The 19,860-nt window shown below is 42.5% G+C and overlaps 1 protein-coding gene across 1 annotated transcript in view; it reads left to right on the top strand.

Annotated features, from left to right (window-relative positions):
* The window catches only part of LOC147747647 (ferric reductase 1-like), a 400,432-nt gene that overhangs the window by 347,094 nt on the left and 33,478 nt on the right, over positions 1-19,860 (top strand). The window contains exon 16 of the mRNA XM_086954577.1: positions 14,629-14,687. Within this exon, the coding sequence (XP_086810703.1) occupies positions 14,629-14,687 (59 nt within the window). The remainder of the gene's footprint in view (positions 1-14,628; positions 14,688-19,860) is intronic.

Here is a 19,860-nt window from a genome sequence, read left to right as displayed (position 1 = left end):
GGCGCGGCCGCGATTCTGCGCCTGTGTGGTGCTTTTAACAAGTGGGGGGGTTCAGCACATGCCCACCGCAGTGCATGACGGACGGGGGCCGTCATCAGCATAGAAGGGGTTAATCTAAACAGGAGTGATAAAAGGACAGACACCATTAGAACACTTTCACAAGTGGAAGAAATATCTGATTTATTGACACTTTTAACTCTTTCTGATTAAGATACCACAAAATGGTAAACATGAACCAAGGCGCCACAGTCAAATGTTTTTTTAGGTAGAAGGGGATAAAAGAAGCATAAATACAGAGAACAATTATATTTGGCTTTCTAAAGCAGCTGTTTGCAGTGAATTAGGATAGCACGTTTCCCCAAACAGGCATGGAACCAGAAAGAAAGCCAGTGGTGTGGTGCAGATGGGACCCAATTTAGAATTTTAACTGCCTAGTAATATGGTTCACAATTTTGTTAGAACTAGTGAAATAGCTATCCGGTATTGCCAATGTTCTGTTTTTTTTTTTTTTTTAAATATGCTATTATTCAAAATAATGAGACTTGAAAAATACCCATGTGCTCTCTTGTACTGCCTCACTGTTAATGTTCATCTGTTCATCAAACTTTTATCTTTAATTAAATGCTCCCTGCAATGTCCCAAAGAATAATTGATAGCTAAAGCCTTCACACTGGTGACAATCTATGAATATGGGCAATAGTCCTATTACTATGCAGGCACCTGCCTGCATAAAAATAATCCGCTGAGGCATATTCCTCTTTCTATGTGTGCTGTAGAATGCAGAAAGTAACAAGTACAATAAAGATATTTCTCCTTGTTACGCCTCATCTGGGGAGGCTAGGTTTTTAACACATTCCCAAGTTTACCAGTAATGGTAAATCTGGAAATGCACCAAAATCCATTGGCAGGCATGTGGGAACATCCACCCTGCAGCCATGGATGCCTTTTCAGGGCAGAGTAACGCAACACAGCTATTTGCGCTGCTTTGCATTACTCTAGATTTACAAGCTACGCAAGGTCACCTTGTGTGGCTTGATAAATCTAACTTGAGTTGCATCGCTCTTGCACTAGGTTGCATGGTGCAAGAGATATACAACTCTTTGATAAACATGCCCCTTAGACCACAAATCTACCCCATTATTTGAACCTTTTTTTAACAAAACTAAGATATGAGATTCTGTCAATTAGCAGTTTCTGTATTCAATGGGGAGGGAAAGTCTGCTCTGGCACGATTTGCTATTCATACAGATCTCAGAATGAAACGTTTCATCATTTGTTTTTCTTTTGCAAAGCTTATGAAGCCCCCTGGGAGTGATGGATTACGCCAGTCTATCGCCTTTTAGGGATCAGATCATGAAAAACAGCGATGCGAATCTTAAGAACTAGCACCGACGATGTAATTATTATCAGCGCTGCAAAACTTCTATCTGTGTGGGTTATTCAGTAAATTGAAATTCTGACAATTCACAGCAATCTTAATGATGCATAATTAATTATTAGTACTTACAATTGTACCTTTTTTACGTGTAACGTTTTATATTGAATTTTGTAATAAATTGGCTGTGTTTATCATTGAATTTATCTATGTGCAATATTCTAGATCGCATTCCATTCCTCCATTTTAAAAAAAACAGGTTGACCTGACCTAGAAGTGACAAACCGGAAATATTTTTTAATCTCCAGATTCTTTATAAAGGGAGAAAAAGCTTGGCTTTGGACCAAGCAATGGTGGCAAATAAGGTAGGTCCCTGTAGGTGGAAGGTCTAGCAGAAAAGAGGATCCCAGTCTTGTTATATATCAGAGCAACAGTAGCATTCACACCCCTTGAGATATTTATCACAACCTCTGTGTCATTATAATGTCCATGCACTAAATGGCCCCAGCCATCTAGGAGGGCTTTGTATAAAAAATGTGCATCGCAAGAAAAGATGGACATAGAAAATGCATCTGCTAACCTTAAAACCATGTATACATAAAGATGTTAGGTTTAATAAATCCTACATCAACTCATTAGAATTATACAAGAATAGGAGGGGATGGCTGCGGAGAACCCCGCCTTCATGTAGCCACAGGTGACAGCTGCTCCTCCCCCGGTATTGGAGCTCGCGGATTCCCGCACCTGAGCATTAGTGACCCGGAAACTGAGGTCTTGGCCAGCTAGCATTCTCTGCGTTTTCGGCGACTGCTGGCATCCTGAGTTGCTCATGGCGGGGCTCACTATGGAAGGGGCCTGCAGTGCGATGGTGGACGCAGTTGGAGGCTGTGGTTGTAGGTGGTTGATTCCCGCTGGTTGGAGGCTGAAGGGTGGACAGAGATTGGTGTGAGGCGAGGCGCTTCAGAGTTGAGATCTCCACGACCTCCACAGTGATTGGGGCAATCTCTGCGCCGGAGTCTGGAAGTGGCTGGAAGTGGCTACGTTGCAGTAAGGATGACGCCGGTCTGCAGAGGTGAGTCTGCCAGGTAATAATTGTCTAAGCTGACTCAGCTGCCAGAATAGGTTGGAGGGTTTGATGGTTTTAAAGTCTGTAGCTCCTCTCCCCCCCGCCCCCAAAGGTCTAAGTTCATTGGGTGTAAAGCAAAAATTTGGTTCATTAATTGGGGCATTGAATACCTTGCAAACTAGATCCAAGATCCAAAGGAAAATAGGAAAACATCTGAAGCAGGTGAACGCTATTGCAAATGTTGACTCTGCGGCAGGGCTCAAAGCCAAAACTCACTTAGCCCAGGCAAAAGCGGTGTCATCAGCGGCCAAAGCTGAACATATTCCAAATCAGCCTGGCCTTAATTCAAGCTTCGAGAGCTCTGGAGAAGAGCCATCTGAGTTTCATCAGGAGGGTGGAGATGCCACTGCACAGACGCAAACAGGTGGTTAAAGTAGTGTGGAGAATAACAGGCAGCCAAGTCTACAGTAAGGACAAACCATGATGAGATGAAAACCTCCAAAGACGTTCCGTTCTTGAAAAAAAAAAAGCATCTCAGCAAGGCTCCGGCCAAATCTACGGCAAACCTGCAGCAATTTATAGAGGGGGGCCTGAGGGTGCGCCAACTAGCCCCTTGAAGACTCTTTTTTTCATTACCACGGGCAGGCTCCTTCTACAGTTGCTTCTGCAGTCCCTTTGGTATCGCCAACTATATCATCAACACCACAGACTCAGGCCTCGGTTCAGTCACCCCCTTAAGACATCATAGTGCAGGAGCCAGAGGATCAGTCACAGCCCCACACACAGGCCCAGACGCCTTGTAAGGCTGGTTTGGATTTCTCAGGCCAGCTAGCCGGGAACCAGAAGCAAGATGGGAAGTCACAACAGGACGAGTCCGACTCATCGAACGAAGGACCTAACACTCAACAGATCGATATAAAGACCATGCTGAATCTTATCTTGGAGGGGATAGGAGAAATGAAGAAATCCCAAGAGAATGAGATAGCCTGCCTCCACCAGCGTATTGGGAGGCTGTGGCTTGTTTTCCAGCTAGAATTCAGGAAGCTGAATCAAGGATCGCCCTGTTGGAGGATCAAATTAGCACCATGCTCCTGAGAGTGAATGAGGCAGTGAAAGATAAAATTGTTCTAGAGAATAAACTTGAGGAGCTTAAAAATCATTCTCGACATTCAGACTTGCGTATAGTTGGGACATCCGAGGGGAGTGAGGGATCTCAAGCTCGTCAATGGGTTGAGGAGTTTATTAAGCAGAAGGTCTTGCCTGAATTTACTAGAGACCTTATGATAACAAGGGCACATTGAGTCCTCTCACACCCCCTACCCAATTCAAAGATCCCACTTACTATCTTGATTAACTTTGCTGACTATCGCATTAAAGAGAAGATTCTGGCTAAGGCAATACAGTAGAGACAATTTCCTATCAATGAGATCTCAAAATGTCAGATGTTTGCTGATATGTCTGTAGTAGCCGCACGTAGGCGAAAAGAGTTTGTGAAGCTACTATATCTTTTTAAAGCTCAAGGGGCGCAGGCTTCAATACCCCAGCAATCTAAGCTTCGAGTTCTCTTGAGAGGGAAATTCCATATGTTCTCCAACATAGAGGAAGCTCAGGAGTTGCTGAAAGATCTCTTACTCAAAGTAAAAAATTAGTTTTGACGCTAAGGGTCTCCAGAGTTGGGGGTAGGGTCACCCAGGGTGCAGTTCCAGGGCACCCCATAGTGAAATAGTGGTGGGTGAGATGTGGCCAGCGGGGCTTCTCACATTTCTTGGGGGGGCTGCATGGGGGATCGGGTAGTGGGGGGCTCTATGGCAATAAAAAAAGCAGTAGCAAAGGGGACAAGGAAGTGGAAAACAGGTTTTTGAACTCGCTTGATTATTGTTGCTATTTAAATCTTAGAAATGATTAGTAAATGTCATATTATGTCAGTAAATGTAAACAGTATGTTGAACAAACAACAATATGAAGAGCTTATAAGATGGTTGGCCTCCTTTATGCCCCAAGTTCTCTTTCTCCAAGAAACTCACCTTAAAACAAATTCACCTACGCTCTTTCTTCCTAGAGTTTTCTCAAATGCTTTTTTTTTGCATCCGCCCTGTTGGCTGTGAGAGGAGTAGCTATTTACCTCTGTAGAAGAGTGGCTTGGGGGTTTGTCCAAGTCCAGAGAGATCCTCATGGAAGATGGTTATGGGTCATGGCTAAATTAAATGGGACTACATTGAACTTTGTTAATTATTAAGACCCAATCATGGATGACCCCTCAGCTTTGATGAAGGTTAATGAGCTGCTCAGGGGAGCCCCTGGCCAGATAATTTTCTGGAGGCGATTTTAATTACATCCAAGACCTGAGAAAAGATACTTCCAACAAAAATTAGAAACAACTGAAGCCAAAGAATAAAGTCCCTAATGCCATAATACAGGACTATCAGTTGGTTGATCCATAGCGTAAAGCCAATCTGGCGGTATGCGAGTATACATGCTACTCCTGTCAATTTCAGGGAGCATCTCGTATTGATTTTTTCTTAACATCTTGATCTCTGTATTATGTAGAGGCAGAAATTGGGGCTAAACTTTTTCAGACCACTCTTTTATTAAGATTGATTTAAGAAATCGAAGAGGGGGAAGAGGACGAGTTCCAGGTGGGAGAAGGATCGTCTCCTTCTCCAAGATCACCAATGGGTAGCAGGCTGGATACTTGATTATTTCAGGATCAATGAGGGGACGGAGGAACCATTCTCAGTATCGGGGGTTCAAGGCAGCTGTGCGTGGGCAAATGATCACCTTTTCGGTCAATCAGTCCAAAACACGACGCACTAAAATAGCTCAAGTCCAGCAGGCCTTTTATATTGCCCTAAATCAGAGAAATGCCCCTCTGTGGTGTCAGCTTGGAAAGGCGAAAAAGGCGTTAAGGGAACTTTTCTTAATAGAAGAAATCAACAGCTCCCAGACTTTTCAACAACGTGTATATGAAGAAAGCCAAATGGTCGGTAAACTGTTAGCAGGGTCAACTGAGACCAGACAGGAATCAGCCTTAATCATAGAGGTCATAGATCCCAAGACCAGAGTCGTAGTGCTGGATAGGGATGGGATTGCTCAAGTTTTCATGGAGCACTATCACCAGCTCTACGCTACCAAATATACGGTCAGGCTAGATTCAATACAGAATTACTTTGAAGGCGTAAATCTTCTGAGTTTGGCCAACCCTCTCGTGCAACAGATTCAACATGGCATATCAGGTGCTGAAATTCTGGCAGCCCTAAATTCAATCGCAGGATTGAAAGCCTTCGGAAACAATGGGCTGCCTAAAGAATTTTACAAGGCATTTGCTAAGGAGTTGACCCCTTTTTGACAAAGCTTTTGGATTATATTAACACTGATGGCAGTGTTCCCTCAGTCTTTAAAGAAGATATTATCAATAGCTTTGTGAAAAAGAGTGAGAATCCCAAGGACGTCAACTCCTAAAGACCAATCAGCCTTCTTAATGCTGATTACAAGCTTTTAATGAAAATTTGAGCCCAGCGTTTTACTCCCCTAGCTCAGGAAGTGATCAACAGAGACCAGTCTGGGTTCATCGCTGGGAGGTTGACGTCTTCGAATACAGGGTTTTTAATACAGGCTCTCGATTTGTCATTCATTATGATGGTAGATGCCGAAAAGGCATTTGACCTGGTTCATTGGGACGCCCTTTTATATGGTCTGGGTAGGTTCGGTGTTCCCCTTCAGGTCAAAAAAATGCTCTGTAATATCCATCAGGGGGCTTAGGTAGTGATAATTGCAAGTGACAGTATATATTTTCTTCATATATATTTTTAGGTCCCCTGATATCCTGGATTAGACTGTACGAAAGAGGTCCTGAGGAAGGTGGCCTAGAGCCGTCGAAACGTGCGTTGACCTGGTGCAGGGGTCTCATATTGGATTTTGAGGCCCATAAATTGGCGTTAAGACCTTGCCAACTTAGACTCAATTCTTCCTTTTTCCTGTGATGGTGTGGTTTGAATGAAGTATGGGTGTGAGTGTGGTAGCACTTTGAGGTTGTGTGTATGATATCAGGTGGTGTTTTCTTAAGTATTTTGTGTTATTTTTTTTGTATATATTTATTATCTTGTGTATTTTGTTATGAACTATGAATTTTGAAAAAATGTTTATAAAAATTGAATTTGTGATGAAATGTTTTTTTTTGTTAAAGATATTTTTATTGAAAGTACAAGAAGGAAGAGGAAAGGAAGTAAGAGAAAGATAGAAACACAGTAAATGCAGGAGCTCACTCTACATGGCCGAGTAATGTTAATATTGCTGAAGATTGGACAACGCGGCCACCCTAGCCTGGATGAATCTCAAAGTCCGCCAGCCAACAATGTTGTCCCCAGCGGGAAGTCCTTAGAAAGGCTGCGGTTCACAGTGGCGCCAGGCAAAAGCCATCCGAGCCAGGGGTTCATTCGACCAGTCTAATTTACGCCTCCACGTTTCTCGGCCGTAAGAAGAACAATGCAGCGAGGTGAAACACAAAGACCCACCCCCCATAGAGATAGACAGAACAAAACTCCCTCCCCCCAAACTCCTTCAACCCTCCAGCCCCCCTCCCCCCAGTGGTGGCAGCCAAGTAACCGGTACACATCCGAACATTCTCTCATACTTGAAACAAATGGAGTGCACATAAAGGGGGCGGGCAGACCGCTGACGGTAAACCTCGAGAAAGGAAGCGGACTAGTGGGCCCCATCTAAAGATGAAGTTTTTGAAATCTCCTCTGAAAACATCCACCATACGTTCCATACTCAGCAGTTTCCATAACCTAGCATACCAGAGGGAAAGTGCAGGGGCCTCCTTCTTTTTCCAAGCCGCCGCCAAGGTCAACTTGGCCGCACCCATGCAGAGCCAAAGGATTTGTTTATCCGCTTTAGTCTGATGCTCCAGGAGCGGATCACGGAGACCCAAGAGAACGAAGCCTATCGAGTCAGGAATCGGGTACCCCAGCACTTCCTTGATTTGGGACAGTATCTCCTCCCAGTAGGGGCGAATGACAGGGCAGTCCCACCAAATATGGCGAAAATCCCCGAAGAGACCACATCCTCGCCAACATCTATCCGACGCAGAGGGAAAAATCTTTTTCAACCGGGCTGGGTAAAGATACCAGTCCAGCATCGTTTTCATATGAGCCTCCCTGAGGTCAATGGAATGATTAAATCTATGTAAGTCACGCCAGAGGTGAGTCCACTCCTCGTCAGAGACATCCCGTCCCAGGTGCTCTTCCCACAAACTAATGTATCTAGGGCGAGGCGAGATAGCCGTGGTAAGTAGAAGGCCATAGAGGAATGAGATCACCCCCCTCATGGACGTTGCGCGGGTGATAAAGGATTCGAAATCTATGGGAGGCCTTGTCGCTGCATCCCACACCTCCGGTGACAACGCCCAATGTAGCATTTGGGCATGCCGGTAACGCTCGGACGGTAACACCGCATAATCACGCATGCAATTATGGAAGGTGAGTGGCTCATAACCATGAAACAAGTGCGTGAGCGCGTGGCACCCTCCCGTTCTCCACCCGTCAAAGGGGCCCTCCACGAGAGCCGGTGGAAAGGCCGGGTTAAAATGTATAGGGGTGAAGGGGGACGGGAAGGAGGTCCACTTTTCATCGCCAGAAATCGAGTCCCAGACCCTCAGGGTGGTACTCGTAGGGGTGCTAATATAGGCGTTACGAGGGCGATCCCCCTTCGCCTTTCAGACCAGGTCCCATATCGACCTCCCCGCCACACTCCTATCCATATGCAACCAGTGCTTCTCCGATTCCATCTGGGTCCACTCGACCAGCACTCGGAGTTGCGCCGCCTTATAATAGAGGTGCATATCTGGGAGGCCGACCCCACCCTTTTTCAAAGGCCGACGCAGCGTGAGAAAAGAAAGTCTAGCGCGACCCCCTTGCCAAATATAGCGTAGGATCATGGTCTTACCACGCCTGAAAAAGCCCCCATCCAAAGCAATAGGGAGTGCTTGAAACAGGTATAGGAGCTTGGGGAGCATCGACATCTTGACAGCATGGACGCGGCCCAGCCAAGAAATGAACATGGGCTTCCACCGATTAAGTTCGGTCTGTATCTGGGCTAGCAAAGGTGGGAAGTTGGCCACATACAGAGTTGTGACGGATGAGGTCAGCCGGACCCCGAGATACTGAATAGAGGAGCTGGCCCACGACAGGGGCGTGAGCGGGCGGATGCGATCCATCTCAGCAGATGGTAGCGTGAGGTTAAGGATGTATGAATGAAATGTTTTTTACAAATCTAAAAATAAGGAAGAATATAAAATGATGGATAAATCGAAAATAAAACAAGTTACAAAATAAAATATGCCTGGTATATATCTGTCGCCTAGTTCAGATTAATAATAGGATGCATACTAGTATTTGAAGATTATGGCCAGTGCTGGAACTATCCTTTCACAGTGATAATTGCAAACCGTGCATGGATAGTAAATATAAATCATGCGACTAGACAAGGGTGTTCGCTTCCTTCTTTGTTATTTACTTTCTTTATCTAACCCCTGGCCATTAAAATCCACGACAATGTAGAAATTAAAGCTGTTCCCGGATAACATTATTTTATATCTTAACCCAGAGAGTTAGAATTTAGACCTGGTCTTAACAGAATTTAGTCAATTTGAATTGATTGGGGGCTATAAAATAAAACAAAACAGAGATTCTAATTTGAAATACTGATAGCGATTTTCTTCCCGCAAATCTCAAACATCAAGCCCTTAAGTTGGATCCAATACGCTATTTGGGGATTTATGTCTCTAATCAATATGGGCAGCTATTTAAATTGGACTACGAAGTCATGCGGGGTAGAATTGAAAAATTGCTGGATAACTGGCCGCTTTTACCACTTACTTTGGTAGGCCGTGTGACCCTTATCATAATATCCATACTCCCTCTACTTGTATTTCTTTGTACAAATTTACCCATAAAAATTAATACTAATTACTTCAAAGAGCTAGAAACTATGGGGCAGATTTACAAGCCCCTTGCGCCACTTTTGCGTCACTTTTCCCATGTTAAAAATGACGCAAAAGTGGCGCATGGGGCTTGTAAATCTGCCCCTATGTTCAGAGAGTTTGTCTGGAGTAAGAAAGCACCCAGAGTTAAACTCTCGGCTCTACAACTTGATATCAATCAGGGTGGGTTAGCATTACCGCGCATTCATACATTATATGAGGCAGCTAATTTAGATTTGACAGCTCATATGCTGGCAACAAATGGTTCATCAGACAACTTTTTTTGATAAGATGGTGCAGGAATCTGGTTTGCAGATACCGATATTTCTGAAAACCTCTAAACTCCCCAAGAGGACCAGATATAAGACTCTGCAGGAAGATTCACTTAGATTAGTCTTTTTTTAAGCAAGTTGGTTCTTCTGGGTCTTACTATCTAAAATTAGGTGAATTTGAAAGTTTTGATCTTCAAATCCAATCTAGTCACCATAGAAATTGGAAGGAATGTGGTCTAGAAGATCTGGGGCGCTTTTTAATCCAGGACAGAGTAATTACCTGGCAAGAGGTTCAGAATAGATGCAGTGACCGCATTAAGCCTGTTTTTTTTTTATATTTACAGATCATATATTTTCTAAATAGATATACTTCTTCCTCTAGTGGTGCCCCGACTAAGCTGATGACCGCTTTATTTGGTGCAAAAGTGGGAGGGGTGGGTAATTTGTACTGTCTTTTGTGTACCCAAAGTGAATCTCCACTGGACGAGAAAATCTTAGAAAGAGTAACCCAGGAAACTCAATGTACCTTTTCAAGTCAAAGAGTGGCAGGCCATATCTCAGTTAGGGAGCAAGGCTTTAAGAGCTGCCAATTTTCAAAGAATGGCCCTTTTCTCTCTGTGGATGGCTTACTATACACCTAAAGCTCTCAACAAATAATATCCAGAAGTAGAAAATAGATGCTTTCGCGGTCAGCCTGAAGGGGAAGGGGCTTGGCAGCATATATCCTTTACATGTCCAAGGCTAGGGCTATTCTGGTTAAGATTTTTTCGTCCATAAACCGGGCGATCCAGAACAGGTAGATCCAGAGGTTGAGGTAGCCCTCTTCAGCATTACCAAATGTAGGGCAAGCTTGACAAAATCGGAGGAGACTTTTTTTTTAGCTATTTCCTCCCTTGTTGCTCGCTCCCTAATTCTCCTGAATTGGAGGTTGGCGGAAGCACCTTCATATGCGAGGTGGCTAAACAAGATGAAACTAACCAGGATTTTCGAAGAAGCATATGCAAGGCGGCTGGGCGCTACAAAAAAGTTTACTGTGGTTTGGAAATACTTAGTGAATCTTGAAACTACGAAGGAAAATAAGTGTTATCGATATTTTAGGCAGAATTAACTACATTTTAAGGCTGGGCTTAATATCTTAACAAAAAACAACAAAAAAAAGCAAAAGTACATCCCGTGAAGTGATTTCGCCTGGTAAAGGATAGGTTGTTCTGGATTTTCCTGTGTACTTTAGGCACTTTAGCACTGTAGCAAGTTAGAATTGCATATTTGTAAAAAGTTGAGATATAAATGTAAGCCTTTTCGAAAATGGGTATGCTGCCAGATTATGGCTGCAATATGCTTCTTTGCACTTTCACTGTATTGGTTTTATTCATGATTTGTATGTTCTGATCAAATGCTATTTTTAAACCCCCTGTTATTTATTATCATTGTCATACTCCTCATGCTCTGCTCAATAAAACATTTTAAGAAAAATAATTATACATGAAAAGTAAGGATTCAGGGTTTCATGATGGTCTAAGTACGTACATGTAATTTTTAGGATTAGCCATGAAAAGGATTCGCATGTGAAAATCATTAAGCGTAATTGCTGTAGTTTGAACTATTAAAACAAAGATTGCTCATGAATACATAAGAAAAGTCAAAAACAAGTAAGCAAGCTATGAAGCATGGTTATCTCACAGACAAGTAAGACAACAAGAATTTGCAAGCAAAATTCTGAGAACGTATGAGCTATTTGAACATTCTGGAGCAAGTTCTGTTAGGTTATTCAGATTTTCAAAAGTCATACAATATACAATCTTAGAATGATTGTTCTGAGCGTTCTCAAAATGATTTTTCAATACTTTTTCCAGGGGTGCCCAGTCACCCAGAGGTGCCTCCCCCCACCCAAATTAATGAAAAAATCTCATTCTCATCCATTATAGTACACTTGCAGATACAAGCATCAACCTTTTTTGCGAGCGCAAACGGTGCGATTAGCAAAAATCGCCCATTTGTTCCCGCAAAAAGGGCATTTGCGATGCATGAAGGGTCAAGGCACTTGCAATTTGAGAATTCACAATTAATTGCGAGTTCTCAAATTGCGATTGCATTTAAGGAATCACATTTTGTCATTCTTTAAATGCAATGCAAGAACCACTTTGAAATAGCGATTTCGCTACTGGGGGGGCAATGAAGTTGAACTTCATGGTAATTTGCAAAAACTTTGAAAAATGCACTAAAGTGCATTTTTCAAAGTCATAGGTTACACACACACGTGTCCTTTAGACATGTGTGTCTGCGCAACATTTGTGCACAGATCAATTTCAGGGATGCAACAGGGTTTTGACACCCTTGCACCCTTGAAATTGTGCATGCAATCTTCCATTCATTCCTATGGGCCTATAGGCCCATAGGGATGAATGAGATGAATGGGAAAGCATTCCTTAATTGTGACTCACAATTTGCGAGTCGCAATTAAGGAATGTTTAGGAATCGCTATTTGTATAGCGATTCCGACATGCATAGACTTTTGTGATTCCTCAATTGTGATTCCTGTAATCGCAATTATGGAATCGCAAAAGCCTACCTTGATGCATGTGCCAGTTAATTCTTTTATATCACAGGGACCATAACAATCATCTCCTTTAAGAGCGCTCTCCATCATTTACACAATACAAAATAGCTATCAATAATTCCTCTGATTCTCCTTCATTTAAATATTGAAAATATGTAGTGTTACTATTGTGCATTCCAAGGTATGGAACTTGGAATGGGTTAGTAATAGAAAGTCTAACAAAATACAGTGCACAATGGTGTTCATAATTATCAGATGCAGTGTTACCATCCCTGACATGTCAGCCTTAAACTGCATTAAAAAAACACCCCAGAAAGAAGCAGTATTTTATTTCCGTTTAATTCATCCAACGAAATGAGATTACAGATTGCTTTCCTCCTCAACCCAAGTTTTCAGAAAAAGGAATAATTTAACACACAATCATAGGGCATAACAACAGTATGGATGAGCATCAGCATTTATTCTATGTGCGCATATAGGCCGTAGGTAGCCATGGCATTCCCCAGTGTTGGTATCTCACTACCTTCCCTTTGGGCAGTTTGATCCAGGTGGCCCAATCACACAATGGTGGAGCCAGCAGGTTTTTTCCCACCCGAGCTAATTGTATATGGGCACGTCTTCCCTCCACTAGCATGAAACCACTAATTTTAAGGCACTCAATAATGACACACAGCAATGTCCAGGAGAATAGTACTGATTCTAAAATAAATATTAATACCTCCAACTCTCTAACCATTGTGGTAAGTGCATTGGATGTTGGTGCACAAAATGTTGGCCACCAGCAGCCATGCTGTCACTCCAACATTAAGGGTATTGTTGTGGGTGCTGTTGCAGAAAAATGGAACCCCAGAGAACCAAACAGATGAGTAGACTAGTGACAAATGGAGGAAGTGTCTGGAAACAGTGAAGTAAACTCCCCACCGTCCAGTGGAACTTTAACTTGTAGCTCCAGGCTCACTAAAGATATAGAAAGAGGCCAGTGTTTCCAACTGAGGTGGCCACTGTAGAAATTATTCGACATGTGAAGGACTTCTGGATGACAGGGGGTTGCTTTAGACAGAGGATGAGACATGCTTGGAGGTGTGAATTAAGAAGAGGTGAAATGAAACAACATCATATCCCACCCTGGTCAAAAGGAAGGCCACACAGAGTGGAGGTGTTAGCACGGATTGAACAGAAGTCGAAACGAAATGGTAACTCACAGCACTATGTAGATATTGTCTAAAGTGAGAGGTCAGTAACTTGGAAAGATAATGAGAGTCTTGGAAGAAATGAACCACAACCTAAAACAGCATCAAAGTGGGGTCCATCTGGATATCACCAAAATGATAAACACATCAGAGACCCTGCAGAAAGAGCTATCTTTCAGAGTCAAAACCCTGCATATCATGAACATGCAGGCTATCGATTGTGGACACAAACTGCCAAATCCATGGCTCTTTGTAGCTAGTTGGCTGGCAGATTACCTGGGATTGACAAGGCGGGTAGCATAAATTTGATAGTGACTGAAAATGAAAATGAATGAGGATAAAATGTGCATGGGGCACGTATATGTAGGTTTGATCCTATTCATTGGTTTCCGCAACAAAAGTGATAAGGAATGAATGAGGAAAAGTTCAGGCAATGTAGGAGGATCTCCAAAATGAAGAAAAAATAATCCTTCTGTTCTCTGAAGTTGCATATGAGATAATGTGCAAGTGAACACAATTAGAAAAATATTCTTGCCCCAGGGAATGCAAACAGGTCTTTTTTTACTCATGAAATTATGGCCGGTATGAAGTACAATCAGAAGAGAAAGAGCATGGAAGTGAAGAAGGTAGAGACTGTCTACCCCTCTCATAGTAAGGAGGAAAGGTCTGTATTATATTCCATACACAGATAGAAGACAAGACTGGACGGAAGTTTCTAAGAATGTCACTGAGGGTGACCAGTTTCGTTCAACAAGTGGCGATATTTTCAACCCTTTCATATGATCTGTGCTTTTCAACCTTCATAATTCTCAGTCGTAGTACTTTCTCTACTTTTTCTTTCTGGGACCAGAAAAAGAAATATGAACCTGTGTAGAACTGTATAGGGCCCAACCCGAATGCCATAAGCTCCGTAAATGCCTTTGTGTCATTGACCTCTATACCACTACTGGCAAAAGCTGCTTCCTGCCTTCCATGTTCCAGTTATCTGACAAAGTAGCTTGTGGGAAATGAAGAAAAACAGTCTTACCACATAATTTTCAGCAAATCCAATAAATGTTATCACTGACTTGAGTTTTTCGGTATTCACAAGAAAGCTATGTATGTATATCTTAATTAAGTATGGAATATGTTGTCCCTTTACTGTAAGAAATCTGAGGTCTAATACACACGTGTTTCATTTTGTTAACAGGAGGTTCATTTTTAACTGGGGACATTCTCTAAATGCATTAGTGATAAAGGTTCTTGCAGGTAAGCACCTCCTTATGGATTGTGAATTGCTTGTACTTACTCTAAAAATGTTCAATGCTATTTGTGAAAGATTAATTATATATGCCTGTCTTTAGATAGTTGGCAACGTTGTTAAAGGTATTGTGTCGAAAAATGTGTAATTCTTAAAGGGTTTTTTCATCAGTGAATTAATTAGAAAGTTCGAGCTCAAATGCTGTTTCTATACTTTCGTCTTCTGTCCTGCAAACACTTTTTTGCCATCTCTACTCTGTTACTGACCTCATTATGTAGTCACTTATGGTTTTTATGCTCAGCTTTCATAGATACGGTCTCCCAATATCCAGCGTCATCAACATAACAAGTGTCCGAAATATAGGGGATGAAGCCTCCTTCTCCCTCATTTAATTTGAAGGTTCACAATAGGCTGTTAGGAGAAGAATTTGGAAGGAAGTCGATAGCCGCATGCAAGTGACAATTGCACGGTCTAAAACCAAGGCATTGTTGGATAGGTGAATGTTAGAATTTCCTACATAGAAATAGGATCATGCCCTAAATATTGTTTACAAAACTATTGTTGCTATACTATAGATATATATGTGAGACAATATTCTGCCAATAATAGTAAGGTACCACAACTGATGGGTTCAGGGTGATGTAGGTAATGATGCCCTTGGCTAGAAGAACATACATCTTTAGTAGAAAGATCAAGAGGGCTGAGCTATGATTGGGCCATGGATATGGTGTGCCAATTTAAGGAAAGCATTTCAGTGATAGGTTTGGGTGAAGGGCAACACAGAGATCAATGGTGTTTTGCATTGTGAGGTATCCTTAGCTCCGAAGGAAGATCAACTTGCAGAATCCTCCAGCTGAAGGACTAGGGGGGCTAATTTACTAACATTTTGCTCTGGGTCACTAAAGTGATGCAGACTAATAAATAAAATGCTTAATTTGTACTTACTTTCCAGCACAAACTTTATTTGTGCTGAAAAGAAGTCCTAAAGTAATACAAATTGGAGCTAGCACTGCTTTTCATCACGTGGGCATACCATGGGTTGTACATAGGCATTCCCATGCAACCACCAATGGGTTTTGATGCAAGGCCTTCTCTATTAAGATTTGCAGACAGGGCTTTACACAAAAATATAACTCCTTTTTGAGATATTTACATTTTTCAAATAGTAGAAATGGGGTCTCTAGTTGGCATAGGCACCCTGTTAAAGTAGGGACCACCACTCTAGACAGGGTAAGTCAAATACGCACCCTAATTTAACCAGTGCTCACCCTCTGGTAAGTTGGCACAGAGCAGAAAGGATTAACAATAATAATAATACAATCTTTATTCGGCACATAAAAACACCATAGCAGATACAATGTATAAAAATGGAAAAGGTTACAAGTACAAGCATTATAGAAAAGTTCAGCATTCTAAATTCGACATAGCACGGCCTCAACAAATAAATAAGGAGTTTGCTCATTACATATTTCATGTCCCTCATCCATCGAATTAATCTTCAAACCGGATATGGGCCTTTAGCACGCCATGGTAAAAGTTACAAAAAATGTAAAACAGTATAAAAGAGTGGCATGTGGGAGGTCTATGGGCTTTCTCCGCCCCTTGTAATCCTTAATCTAAATGCAGCCCTTACAAAATTAGTAATACAAAAAAGTGTTAAAGCATCTGAGGCCAATTTTAAAAATAACAGAGCCACACGAGCTTGTCTGAACCTGGCTTTCTTTAGGAGGCCCTTCATGAAAAGGCTTCTGGGATAAGAATAAAATGGGCATAGTAAAACGAAATGAAGGGTGTCCTGTGCAGCCACAGGGCCCCTCCATTTCGATGGACGCTGTAAACCCTGCCGGATCCGCTAGTACATGATGCAAAAGGATTAACCTAAATCTGGTCATTAAAAATCTATTGTGAGCTCTGCTTAAACAGGACAAGTATGGTTCAATGCCCTCGGTAGACTTGGCTACTAGATGTTCTCTCACCGATGGCTTGGCAAACTCTCTGTCCTCACGGAGTGTCAAAGAATACTTAAAATAACGATCCTCGACCACGGCCTTATCCTGCATACTCATATTAGAAGGATTGGAGAATAAATCTGCACAACCCATTTCCTCAAAGGACTCCTTCACATATTTCAGCCAAGGGATTTTGAGCAAATGATCGAGGGAAAGACCGTCTTGTATAACCAGCCTGCTTAATGCCGCCTCCTAATTTTCCCAGATCTTTAACCAACAGGATAGGGGTTTAACAGCCATCATGTCAGTAATCTGACACCCAATTCTTCATGAATAAAATGTGCTGGCGTGCTCTGGGGGACTTTTTACAGGCGTCTAAAATACATGTTCTCTTCGACTTGCAGTTTCTTAGCCTCAATAAATCCCCATACCTCACTTCCGTATAGCACTTTAGCACAGCACATAGAGCTATATAATTTTTAAATCTACTCTGGGCTCCAGCGTCCTAGCCTGTGTGCAAAATTTGTTATTGATCCAGTACACCTAGTCATAGCTTGGCACTTATCTTCCAATAAATATTGTAAATTTAATTGGCCATCAAATAAAATCCCCAGATGTGAAAAGGACTTACCTTGCCTAGGCAATGAGAAGCGATTGTGTAGTTATAGGATCTACCTGGCTTCTTCCCCACCTCCATAACATAGGATTTTGCGAGGTTGGGTGACAAGTCCAGATTCTCCATAAATGACACAAAACCATCTGTTAGGAGCTGCAGACCCTTAGGGGTGCGAGCATCGTCTGCATAAAGCAGAACGGGAATCCCGTGGGTACCTATCCCGGGGGGTATCTGCATGTATGGTACCCAGGGCATGATCAAGACCATTTATATATAGGGTGAACAGAAACGGTGCTAATATGCAACCCTGTCTGATCCCACTAGAACACTTAAAGGATTCTGTTATCTTTCCCTCCTGGTCATATCTGACCGCAGCCCTGGTGTTAAGATGTAAGAACTTTAAGATGTTAATGAGCCACGGATTCACCCCGAGCCCGCCCATAATTGCCCATAGTTTCCCACGGTTTACTCTGTCAAAAGCCACAGTCAGCTCCATAAATGCCAAATACATCGTCCCTGGGTTGACCACTGTGTATTTGGCTGTAATGAGATATAAATTGAGGCATTGATCAGTGGTAGATTTCCCTGGTCTGAAACCAAATTGGACATCAGTTATAACTTGATGCTCCTCTGCCCAATCTGTCAGCTGACTTAAAACCACCTGCCCTAAAACCTTCGCCGACACATCAATAAGAGAAATCGGACGATAACATTGTGGGCTGTCCTTATTACCTTTCTTAAAAATAGGGATGATTGTAGCAGTGGACCATGATGCCGGCATTACTGTGTCCTCTGCTGCATATATGACCCTTATTAGGAGGGGTGCCCATAAATCCATATTACTTATGAAAAGGTCTGGTGGGATCTCATCTGGGCCTGGGGCTTATTCCTGGTTAAGCCCTCGATTCCTGTTTTCACCTCACCCAGGGAAAATGTAAGTGGGGGCATGTTCTGCTCCTGTGTCTTCTCTGAACTTGGATGATAATTATAAAACCCTTGGAAGTGATCATGCTAATGCATCGGCAGGATGTTATTACTTAACCCCGGTTTGTTTGCATCATGAAAACAGGGCTTATTTATGACTCTCCAAAAAGCAGTAGAGTCCTTTAATGCTATTGCCTCTGTAAAGTTTTCCCAGGTCTGCTGTTGCAATTGACCTTTGCGTCCCTTTACAGCTTGCTCATATTTTTTACGCATGAAGTCACCCGGTCCCTGTCTCTAGGTGAAATCTTTAGGGCAGTTTTTAACTCTCTTAGGACTGTGAGCATTGTGGGTCAAACCATCTTGGGGTATCCATTTTGACCACATGAGCTGAAGCTCTTAGTAAGCTATCAACTGTTTGTGCCACACTCCTGAAAGCCTCAACTAGTTCCACCCCTTCCACTACGAAATCTAAGCACTTCAAGATAACCTGCTCGCCTTTTTTAAAGAGGGAGTCATAAAAGGCCTCGCCATTGACCTGTGTCCATCGCAGCCTCCTTCCTTGATCCCTAGCCCTGACCACCAACCCCCCTTAATCTATGGGGTGCTGGGTGGCTACATGCGTCAAAAAGGAGTAAGGCCAGAGGACTATGATCACTAAAGGCGCTGTACCCGATATTAAAACTAGATCACCGTTTTTTAGTGGGACAGAAACAAAAATGTAGTCAATAAATGAGACACCCTCTTCCCTTAAAGGTGGGGTGAACCGTTTTACCCTGTTTGACAACAATTAGGTCCATCGTATGTATTAGCGCATGCATATCTAATTGACCACTGAGTTCCCTTCCCTCCTTTGTGTGCTCCATGTGTGGACCATCGTGGAGCGTACAAGATGACCAGTCCCCATGAGATACCCTCAAATTTAGGCACAGGTGGCAATTAAAGTCTCCCACTAAAACCAACTGTAGCGTCATCTGCCCTAGCTCCTGTGTCTGGGTGAGTCTGGTATTCAGTTCATACAGGCTGGCGGAACCCTGTGCATGTGACATCGCATTATAAAAGTTTGTAAGAAATAACCTATAACCTTTATTAAAAAATGTGAGCCCCTGAGCAACCTGAGTCCCAAGCCAAATCTGACCATCTTCACTGTAATGTAAGGTCTATAAATATAATCAGCCCTCCCCTTGCTCTCCCTGAAGCTGTTTTGTGCGCCGGGCAAAAGGTTTTATATCCCTCTAGGAAGAAATTGTTTGCTGGTTCCCATGTTTCCTGCAAACATATTATCTGAAATTCCCTTATATATAGCTATTGCTCATTCTTAAATTTGGTGGATAGGCTTGCAATGTTCCAGGAGACTATTTTTAATTCTCTCCCATTGAGCCTTTCTACCCTGGCTATTGACTGGGAGCTACAGGTCCTAATAATTGTCTTGCTTGTACAACCTTCCATGGGGTCATTTGAATCCTTATGCTCATGGGTGGTTTGAGCTACAGCTATCCCCGTGTTGATCTCATCTTGGCACAGAGCAGGCAGGATTAACTTAAGAAGCAATGTGTAAAGTGATTATGAAACAGTGAAACTACCACACAAAAATAATCCACAGCTAGTTAGTCAAATGGAGCTTGAGTTTCTGCACAAAACCACATCAAAATGGCCAATATCCAATACATTGAATCGGAGTTATCAATTTTTTAA

The sequence above is a fragment of the Lissotriton vulgaris genome, chromosome 1_1, assembly GCF_964263255.1.
Source record: "Lissotriton vulgaris chromosome 1_1, aLisVul1.2, whole genome shotgun sequence".
NCBI classification, from domain to species: domain Eukaryota; kingdom Metazoa; phylum Chordata; class Amphibia; order Caudata; family Salamandridae; genus Lissotriton; species Lissotriton vulgaris.
Note: the sequence above shows the minus strand (reverse complement) of the source record. Positions and strands in the feature narration are given on the sequence as shown.